Source organism: Colletotrichum spaethianum (assembly GCF_022836535.1).
Source record: "Colletotrichum spaethianum MAFF 239500 DNA, contig07, whole genome shotgun sequence".
Classification (NCBI taxonomy): domain Eukaryota; kingdom Fungi; phylum Ascomycota; class Sordariomycetes; order Glomerellales; family Glomerellaceae; genus Colletotrichum; species Colletotrichum spaethianum.
The window spans coordinates 369,106-380,082 of record NW_026054777.1 but is presented as its reverse complement, the minus strand read 5'-3'; the positions used below and the strand labels follow the sequence as shown (position 1 = coordinate 380,082).

Genomic DNA, 10,977 nt, shown 5'->3' with positions numbered 1-10,977 from the left:
GCCATGGCCATGTACTCATGCTTTGACCCAGCTGACCAACGTCCTGGACAACTGGAAGGCTTTACTTTCAGTAATGTTCAAAGTCTTGTAGCCACTCGTTAACCAAACAACTCCGATCAAGCAAGTCTGAACCATCGTTCCCCATCGCCTCCGTGGGGTCCGCTGGAATAAACAACAATGATTCCGGTGTGATACCGGCGCCGCTATTTCTCACCCGGGAGTGTATAGATGGTAAGAATGTCGTCCGGTCTCTTAGCTGTTCAGCCGCGAGCTCCCGCGTCTTTGCTGGTTCTCCGACAATCTGATTGCCAACAAGAAGCATGAGAACTGGCCTAACACGTGGCCCTTGTTGCCGAGGACGTTTAAAAGTAGCCTCCTCGTACACTCGTCTCGTACACTGGTTCGGGCCAAACTTCCCCATGCGACTCGCAAGCCATCTAGTGGAATCGCTTTGAAAAACCAGGCACCTAAGCTCAACCTCCAGGGAAACCATGGTGATAGAGACGTTTCTTCTTTCACGACTCTGACATCCGCGTGGTTGCCAAGGGTAGCAAGAACCAAAAGCCGAACACCAAGGTAGTCATTGACACAAGGAATATGGCAGATGTGACCCTGTGCAGCTTCACCTACTTTGCCTGGACAAACCGGGAACTGGGCCTAACCCTACTTATTCTTCCTAAACAGATACCTCGAGCAGTCACGGTACAGTTAACGCCAAACATGCTTGCCAGTTCTCCCGCAAAAAAGGACAGACGATCTCAATCTTGCCACATCCTATACCCCGCCAGCCAGCAGAAGCCCCCTCATTCCCTCCTCATCGCCGCGTTCCTCGCCTCCAGAGCCCGCTTCACCCACCCGATCCCCGGCGCGCCCTCGAACCCGTGCGGCAGCCCCGGCCACAGGTGGAACTCGACCTCGACGTCGGCCCGCGCCAGCTTCCCCACGAACTCGACGCACTCATCCCGGAACAGGTCCAGGCTGCCCACGTCCACGTACGTCCGCGGTAGACCCCGCAGGTCCTCCACCCCGGCCCGCCCGGGCGCCGCGTACAGTGGGATCCCCTCGGCCTCGGGCCTCCCTGCTCTCTCCCCCAGCACCGCCCGCCACGCGAGCATGCTGTCGTTCGGCTTCCACGTCAGCAGCGGGAGCATGGCGCTACCCTCCGCCAGCGCCGTCCGGTCGTCGAGCATTGGGTACACCAGCACCAGCCTCCTCAGCGGGGGCGCCAGCCCTCGGTCCCGCGCGATCAGCGCCGCGCCCGCTGCGATCCCGCCGCCGGCCGAGTCCCCCATCAGGACGATCTTCGCGGCGTCCACGTTCCACTCCGCTGCGTGTTCGGAGAGGTGCCTCAGCGCGTGGAACACGTCCTCGGCACCCACGCCGCCGGGGAACTCGGGCGCGAGGCGGTAGCCCACGGCGAAGAAGGGCATCCCCGACGACTCGACAAAGCGCTTGATCTGCGGGGCGAAGATGTCGACGTTGCCCGCGACGAAGCCGCCGCCGTGGACGTAGACCACGGCGGCCTGCGGCTCGGCCGCCTCGATCATCTCCGTAGTCGCGAAGCGGTGGAGCCCGAGCTCGGCGCCATCGTCGGACGTGAAGGGGATCCTGGTCTCGAGGACGTCCTCGGGCGACGGCTGTGCGCGGAGTACGGCGTGAAGCATGGGGTTGGTGAAGTTGCGGATCTCAAAGACGTCCTTGAACGGCAGGCGCGGGGGACCGCGGCTGTTGGCGGCGACGACGGCCCGGTATTCCGGGTCGTATTGCAGCGTCATGGCGTACGGTTATGCTCTGCTTTGAAGATATCCTGATGGGTGCGGTTCTGTAAGAGTTCAATCGGGTCCGGCAAGGGAGAACAGGATTCGCGTCGCCTCTTATCAGTCTGACCACCAGTACTCAATCCCCACGGGTTCTGGCGGCGGGCTGCCGCAGTCCGATGGCTGCACCAACCCATCCTACACTTGCCGACTGGGGAAGCGTAAAAGCCGCTCCGGTCGACTTGCAGCATTTTTGAACTGTCGGCATCGTTGACGTGCTAGGCGTGCCAAGTCCACTCGCCATTCTTGCCAGGGCCAGAGGACTCAGTCCTTTCGATGGGATCAGCAGTATTCAGATGCGTAGACTTGAAGCCAGAGATGTCCGACATCACGGCAACTGTTATGGTACCTGTCCGACTCCACAGAAATTGCGAACACCTCGACACAATATTTTTGTCATCGCGGTCGACGAGACGGGCGAGCGCGTCTCCGCCCTTTTCCCACGTTGCGGCATCTCCAAGTTCCAATAGCGGCCTTTCTATTCGGACAAGCAGGAAGGATTCAAGTCACCACAGTCGCTAAGGTATCCCTGACAGGAAACCCAATTTCCGGGGTTGGTAGAGCCATGTTCAACGCGAGCCAAAGCTCGAATGCTTCGGATTTGTCATCCATCAACCGAGGAGAATACTGATCCGGCCGAAGGGAGAGGGAACAGCGCGGGCGAAGCGAGCACTTGCTCATTCTCGTCGCCTAAAGCCATAAAGAAACAACCAGGACGCGACTCTCCTCTACCAGCGTCCAAAAAGCCAGGGGCTGTGCAATTCTCGAACTATACATCTTACAGCCCATCAACACCTGTCGTTTGTGCGAGAAGTTGAGTCGGTCTCCCCGAAGAGAAACAGCGGGTTTATCCGAAGGAGGTAAGTCCGAATAATTTGTGGACACAGCTCGATTAGAAACGGAGATCGGAGCAACGTACGTCGGCATCTAGGCCAGCCGTGGGACCGTTTCGTTGAAACCTCCCTCGGCTGTTCTGATGGTGACATAGATGTCGCCCGACAAGACACAAGATTACGAAAACCTGACAGATGATACTCGCATCACGCACCCATTCGTCATGTACCTACGTGGTTCTGGTCTAGAAGCGATCTCTGCTCCCCAAGCTGACGGCGTACCGATGGAGGAGGTTCGTGGGAAGAAAAGATCCATCGGCGCCTTCCAAGGGTGCATCAAGACCCAAGTAACCACGTGTGGGTGACTTGCCAGCTAACCGTCCATCCATGCGGGCATCAGAATTACTGCCCCAGTTTCCCAGATGCACTTGCATCGGGTCAGGACTTCAGTAAAGATGGAAACGGCGTCAATCGTCAAGGGATGGGGGAACGGAACAAAAGCGGAGTTGGCCATGATACGCCCGGAGCCATAATCCGGAGAGGCGTCATCTCATATTGTAGTGAGAGTGATGTGAACAGGCCCACAAACCGGCGATCCACGGAGGTGTATCGGGGTATGCGATACAACCGGCGCCTTTCTCGTGGAACAGCCCCCATAAACCCGAGATCACGAAGGGGGGACCAGATCCTGCAGCTAGATGCGGATGCAACATCGCCAAATGAGGTCACTGGGTGATAACGATTAGCTGCGTGGAGTAGCTGAAGAAAATAAGAATCGCCGGCCAAGCGCTATGGAAAGTCGTGGGTGTGTAGCGACGACGACCGGTCAAGAAAGAAACGTCCATAGAGACTGAATCGTTCGTCGCATGGTGCAGGGCTGATCTTGGAGGGTGGTTGACTGGTTGACGGTGGGATTAGCAAGGGCTTACTATGGTAGAAACTGCGAAATAAATCCACCCGATCCAGGGGTGGTGTGCTGGGTATGATCCAGGGCGTTGGCATCGGGGTTGTCAATGTTCCGATGGCACATTGGCTCGTTCGATCCGTCCAACAAGGGAACCAGTTCGTGGGGCCAGGGGGGGGGGGGGGGCGTCCCGTAGGTACGATGCGGACTGCCCTGCAGACGTTGAAGGGATCGTGAGCTCCGGGCACACGCCCGATCGACGAACACGTAGTATGAATCGGAACAAGGATCTCAGAAGCCTTACAAGCCTGTCTGGCACCCCCAAGTGCCACATTCAATAGTTCCCCGGCTGTGTGATTCTGGGGAGCCACGGACGGCGTGGCTTCTCAGTCTCGGCCAACCGTGCGCTCACCTCCAGATTGACCATGCCCGGGCAAAGGGTGCTTGATGAGCATTCGCTTTGGTAATGCCCGCTTGCTGAGAGTGGGCGCGGGGTGAAGTCGTACGTGGGAACGGTCCACAGTAATGCGAATCCCAAGGCAACCGAAAAACAAATATTGCGCTGAAACCCCAAGGAGTGACAGCTAACTGACGGATTGCCGGGAAGCCTTTCAGAGACAAGGAAGAAGGCACGCGTTCCATTGTGGGGACCTAAACAGGAGCAGCTGCATCCTAGAACCAAAGCAGCCAGAAGCCAGAGGGCCATGCCGTGTCCGGACGCAAGATGGATATTGGGAGCGAAGGCCGAGTCGTCGGCAGCCAGGAACAAACACCGACCCGTGCCAACGGTCCGATGATTCGGTATGATGCGATTGTCGTCGTCCCCTACAAGCCGGCGGGAAGTAAAAGAAGCTTCGTTCAGGCAACGCTTCCGGCGGGCCGGCCAGGGTGTTGTTCGCATGGTAGCAAGCTACTGGCCTTTAGTTTGACTACGTCGACAGCCACGCCGCCGCCAGGGCCTCGCCGAGAATGAGTAAAAATGACACGATGTGTGTTTTTCTTCCCTACGGTGTCGCCCATTGCGTAGTCTCACTACGGAAGGGTCTTGTGCCGTAGCTGGACGGTTGTGTGCTTGAGCGGGTGGAACTTTGCTCCCCTTTCTGGTGGCTTTCTTTGACTTGCTGGGGGACAGCGCGGTCTCAGCAGCTCAGATCGAGGCACTAGAAGGAATTGTGCATATGGCCATCATCGCCCTTTTCAGGCAGCATCGAGGTTTTTGAGCCTTCATCCAATGCCGAGTCATCTTCGGTTGGTCTACTCTAGCACTAGTGGCCGAGCCAGTCTGTCGGTTCAGGCTTCTCTTGTAGTAGCTACGGTGACCAGTGCCGTCCGTGGTCTTTAGTCAAACGAGACAAGGAAGGCATCAAGATAGTGGGCGGCCCGCAATCGCGATCAAGAGTTCTAATCGTCCGCCGCCGTCGAGTTCAGATGGGCTTTGCAGAAGTCGATGCGAAAACGCTAAACCGATCTGGTTTCGTCCGCCGTAGCCAGTTCGCGGACTTGTGTACAACAGCCAGTGTGATGCAATAGGCGGGTACAGCGCTGCCTTGAGGAAGTAGTGCCCCTTGATGTCGGACCTTTCCCCACGGTCTCAAGGTTTGGACAGTATGATGGTGACGGAGGCGGCGGCGGCGGCGGTCTAGACCATGCCTACAGCACCCTGCGCTATAAGGAGGCGCGGGAGGGCTCGGGTCAGAAACAGTGGCAGACCGCAGGGTCCAGACAGATTGAACCTTGACAGAGTCGAGTCTTGCGGCTTGTAGTGTCCAGGCGTAGATTACGAGAAGGCTTGCAAGTAAGGCTACTGCCGCCATGCGTTCCTCTTCCTGATGGTGAAGCCCCAACGCATGTATTGCAATTCTTGGATGCGTTCCTCGGGACTTCGTGTTGTGATGTCCCTCTCACTCTCTCTCAGCCAGCCGGCACAGGCCCACCAGACTTTACGTCGAGGTTCAGGAACGTGGCGTCGACCCCCCGCTGTTTAAGGATTACCAATGAACCCCCCTGGGTGTGTTGGTACACCATGAGCCACAACCGACGTCTCGTCGCTGATCTCCTACCCAACTGGCTTGTCGCCCAAACCTCGACTGTGCCCGGCAGATGCCTTTGGGCGGAGCCTATTGACTGGCGCCGGTTGCCGTTTGTCAAAACCTGCTTATTCATGCGGAGCGCAGAGAAAAGACGAAAGGCGTGGGGCTTTGAAATCAAGATGCGAAATCTAGATCCGGGGTAAGGGGCAAATGCTCGATTGGTCCTCGTGGCTCCGGAGGTGAAATGCGACAATGCGATCGTTCGGTTATCTGAAGATGAAGCTGGGATTCGCTCATGATGAAGCTCGGAATCGACTTCGTCAGATCCAAGTGGACCATAAACAAGCGAGAGATGCAAGATCGTACGAGATCAGGTACGAGAGAGGGTCGCAAGCTCAAAATGTCAGACAACCCCTGGCGAGGTTGATGAAAGGGCTTCGTCGGCATACCTACCGTCATGCTCGCGTGGTTGTGACGGCCAGGTGGAAGGTAGTGCGTGCGTGCTGGAGGCACGGCTGCCCAGCAGAGGGGCGGGCGACGCGAGAGGGTGTGGCAGAGGTTCCGTACCGTACGGTGCGGTTGGGGAAAGGCAAAATGCCATGGTTCAAACAATGGGAATTTGCGGGACGTGAGGGTGCTCGGCTATCGTGCCTTGCCCCTTTCCCACTACATCTATTCCTTGCTGTTGCTCTAGGGCAAGATGGCGCTGCGTCAACTCTGTGTGTGTGTGTGTGTGAATGTCTCTGTTCTGAAGACAGGACGGAGCCAGGTTGTCTCTCATTTATCGCCACATATGTACAACTGGAAACAGGGAGGTGGAAGAATGTGAGGTGGTGTGGCTAGAGTGGTCTCTGGCGGTGTTCCCGCGCGGCGGCCTCATTGGCTGCTCGTAGGGTCGATTCCTTTGACATGAGGAGAGCCGGTTGGCTAGCGGAAACTGGAGTATGCACAGGGCTACGGGTAGCTCTGTGGGTCGGATAAGCAGCCTGCAGGTGGTGGGAAAGATTCAAAGGGGTCGGAGGAATGGCTGTTCAGTGTCTGACGACGAAAGTATGTCATTCTTCGCGGTGACTCCCGTGCCGGGTCGACGAACTACCCGCGGCTCCGCTGTGGCAGAAGATCGGTCAAGCTGGTCGTCGTGTTGGTGTGCTGCCCGGTGAGCTATCCCCTGCTCGTCCATTGAACTGTAGGCATACCGACTTTGGGGGGGGGGATTGCAATTGTCTTTGGTTCTCTTGGATCCGGCCCTAGAAGGATATGTGCTAATTACTGTACGCCGTTAGCAGGTCGCTGAGTCTGTAGAAAACTGAGTTGACAGGGGTGTTGCAACTATTGGGTGTGGCGATAGAGACGACGAGCTTGGAATTGTTTTAGCCAGGCTGTGCATCGAATGGCTGGCGGCAGAGTGGTTCGTCCCGATGAGGGTCTGTCAAGGTATATTCGTACCTCGAGGTATCGTTTCACACTGCAGCACAGCGGCGAGCCAGTGATGCGGACTCTTTACTCCGCTCCACCGCGAAGCGGCGCCTGTCCCGAGTGTGAACGACTACAGAGTACTACATAGTATAATACCTACAGGACCGATCCGCCATGGGCTAGCAGCCAAAACTAGCCTCAGGGCAAGGCAGTAGCCCTCCAGACACGGACGGGCGTCACTGCTTGTGCCCAGCCCATTTCCGTCCCTCGCCAGCTATTCCAAGCCGCTGATCGATCTGGACGTGACGTCAAATTCCAGAGACTTGGGAGCCTCCCAGAACGTTGCCCTCATGCCTGCGGGAATCGCAAAAGTGACTGGGGAACTGCATGTTATCTCGATGAGATTGCCGTTCGCGAATATGGGCCGATCCTGACCAGGCGTTGGGAGTTGGTGCTCGACGCGACCAGCAGCGCCGTTCCGCGTTGTCTGAGCCTGCCTACCAGCCGGATGTCAACCCGCTGTGGTTGCAACCATGGGAACCTCGTCGCCGCAAGGGTAGGTGGTTTGGCAGTGTACTGTGCACGATCAAACGATGCGTCTCGCAGAGGTAGAGCTTCTGGTTTCCCCTCCCAGCGTTTGGTTTGATGTGGCGGGGTAGCAGCTCTTCGCTGACCGGCTTGTGATAATGGCCTATCGCTGTTGTGGCCGTGGCCCATGTTTAACCCACGAACTACAGGCTCGTCCATCTCGTCGTGTTGACACAATCATCCTAACTCCGGAGCCCCATGGTCAACAGTTCTGCCAACGTAAAGCTCGATGGGCAATATGTATTCGTACTAGGTTGCTGCTGCTGCTGCTCAAGGCCAGCTTGCCAGGGTTTTACGTTAGCTTCTAACAACATTTCATCATGTGAGCTTGGGCGATTGTTCTCTAAACATCTGAGGAAGATGTTGGGAATCAGGGTTGCCAGACGCCTAGAACCAGGCCATGCGCCGTGGACAGGCCTAGGCTTTCGAGAAATCTGCGTGCCGTATGCACGCCGCTCGCATTGGAGTGGACAAGCGATGGCCAAGTCGGGGTTTACGGCGATGCCATCCCACAATTACCGCCCTGCAAGCCTGCAGATGCCACGTTCTACAGGCCCAATTCGGGGGGAGGGGTGAGAGGGCAGCCATCTCGTAGTGTAATGTCGGCGTGACCCTGGCAGCACATTTTCCACAAAAGGTCGGTCTTGCGAAGTGTGCGAAGCGCGAAGTCACCACCCATGCCAGCCCTTGGACAGGTGAAAGAGGCTGCAGTACTGGGCCCCCCGGCTAGCTTGGGTTGATTGTCTAGGTAGACGCAATGTACTGCCGATGCTGTGATCCCCTTCCACAATTCCATGTGGAAAGGCGATCCGTCAAACAGTCAAAGCAGCCGGCTTGATAAGAGCGCTTGTGATGTTCGGCCTTGCAGCGCGGCCTTGATGCCACCACAGGACGCATGTCTGACTAGGTACCGTCACAGAATCCATGGGTCGTCGACTCGGGCGGGTGGATTCTATGCTTCAAAAGTGCTGGAATATTCTCCTGGTAGGTGAAAGACTCTAGCGTCGAAGACCCTTTACTACGACAAACTCCATTACAGTCGGCCATCAATCAGGGGGCCCTGGTGTTTAGAAATGGACCCCAGAATCGATCTCTACAACCCCGTTGTTCCCTTTCCGCTCTTCTTGTCCGAGGTGCGGACGCGGAGAGATTCAAATACCGAACGTCGAGGCATTCGTTCGGAGTAGTAGTCCGGGGTTTGTGCTATTGCCGCAGCGCGTCCGGGAGCACACTCTTGGGGCACACTTTTGCTCCTCATGGCCCATGGTATGTTGCTGCATTGGGTACCAAAGATCGTCCACAAATCCCGCTGGCATGGATTGTGGTGAGGGTGTGGTGGCACAAGATTGAATGCGTCGGCAGCACTGTAGTCGTTTGTACTGAGCAGGTAACTGTGTCGAACCCAACCTGGTATCACAAAGGGTCTTGAGCTACAAGCGAGTGGCTGTATTGGTTGCGTGGGAGCTCAATTGACTCACATTCTCAATTACTGAGCAACCCAGGGTAGGTTAAAGGTTGGTTGAAGTATGCTGGGGTTGGCCTTCGTGGGCGAGCGATTGATGGGTGCTGCCACCTGCAGCTGGTGCCATGGCCGCCCCGGTGTGAGTCTTTCGAATCAAGTCCACTCATCAGCGGTGTGTGGCCCCGGAGACAACTCCTTGGAGTCTGACGAGAGGGGTGCAATGTGAGTCTCTCAGGGGTGCAAAGGATGAGACTTGGCTCAGCCGTGCCAGCACAAACAGCTGTCAGAATGGAGCGAGTAGTCTCTCAGTCGCATGGAACGAGGCAGAGGAGAAGCACGTCGGCACGCAGCGATAATGAAGGGTTCCTGGGTTTCTTGTCTCAGAGGTGTGCAGTGTTTGCGGAGATTCGGATATAATGAGTAGAGTATTTAGATAATGCGATGCAATGTGCGGTGCGATGGAGGCAAGGTATAAGAGGGGGGGAAGGCAAAAAGAAGAAAAGGAAAGGCAAAGGTTGCGCAAGGTGTCTTCAACTACCAATGTCCATGCAGCTTCTACAGGCAGGTCGGAAGGCGTGCTTAACTGGACGTTGAATGGGCTGGGAAATGGTTAAGTACCTAGGTAGGTTGAAGTTGAAACAGCGGGCGGCCGAGTACCCAACTTTCGAACGGACTCTATCCGTAGGGCAGAAGAAACGCAGGCAGTGGGCGACAGCGATATCATGGTTAGGACGCTACGCGACAGCTTAGGGCCGCATTATCTGAAGTGCGTTTACCTTACTGCGTGGTCCAGTAGCAAGCGGGACTTTGTTTAGCAGGACATCGAAGCCCACGAATTTGGAGCTGCCAGTCAAAAGTGACTCCCGAGCGACGGATTCAAGCCCATCACAACAACTTTTTGAATGTGCAGCCAACTTGGGAAACCAGCTTATCTGCAGACGCAGGTGCGGAATGTGAACGGTGAGCAGCAGCAAGGGGGTAGGGAGGAGAGGGAGAATGCATGGACGGGTGAGAATAGGAGGCGGTCGTTGTGGTCTGTCGCTGTTAGCTTTCTGTTCTGCAGCTCCTTCTTCTGCCTAGCTCGCTCGCGACTCGGCCTCCTCCCATGCCGCTCTCCTCGATAAAATTAGTGGTCGTCTTGGTACCGTGGCACTATGGTAGAAGACGGGAAGAGAAAGGAAACATGATTTCTCGGCGAGAACAAAATGATAACTTTTGTGTGTCTGATCCTGTGGCACACCAGAAGCAAGGAAAGACAGCCGGGAAGGCGTGGCTGTATTAGAGACGCGGGAATCATGGAGAGGGAAAGAGTTGCAATGCAAAACATGATGGGAAGCTGCTCGTGCTTCTCGGTTTGCCCTCGTGTCCCGGCTGCGTATCCGTACATGCTTGCATCTCTTACCTCTTGCTGAGCAACCACTTGCGTAGCTCTGACTGTAAAGCGCTCGGCAGAAGAACAGATGGTAGCTATGGATCAAAGCCCATGAAGAAAGCTTTCAACTTGTCACATTTTTTCCTTCGTCTTCCATCTACCTAGGATCAAGCCTGGAGAAGGTGGTCCGGGGCTGCCTCCCGTCCTGTCGGTTGCACTAAAGTGGGTCTGCTGCACAGGCCAGAGCTCAAGCTTAGGGATCGCCCCACTCGGCCAAAGCTCCACCCCATCTCTGCACCACGAGGTGGCTTCATAGTGTTGTGTGCAAGAGCCGGTGCTCCTTGCTTCTTGCCCGAGTGATTGACCGGCTTACATAAGATTGAGATTGAATTTGCACATAAAGAGAGGGAATAAATAAGGAGACTGGGAGAGAGGGATAGAGCCAGAGACCAGCTTGAAGGGCGTAACTGCAATCATGTCACTTGCAATCGACCACCTTTGAGGTGTAGCCTAACCTTCCCGGATCGCACCGGTATCATACCGCACCACACCTTA

General features: G+C 56.2%; 1 protein-coding gene across 1 annotated transcript; it reads right to left on the bottom strand.

Annotated features, from left to right (window-relative positions):
• Positions 1–803: 803 nt before the first annotated feature.
• On the bottom strand, positions 804–1,775 carry ColSpa_03524 (carboxylesterase NlhH; the record flags this gene model as incomplete). Its single annotated transcript, XM_049269736.1, has 1 exon — positions 804–1,775. One exon carries the CDS (start codon positions 1,773–1,775, stop codon positions 804–806), a length of 972 nt encoding a protein of 323 aa, XP_049125693.1.
• Between the last annotated feature and the right edge of the window lie 9,202 nt (positions 1,776–10,977).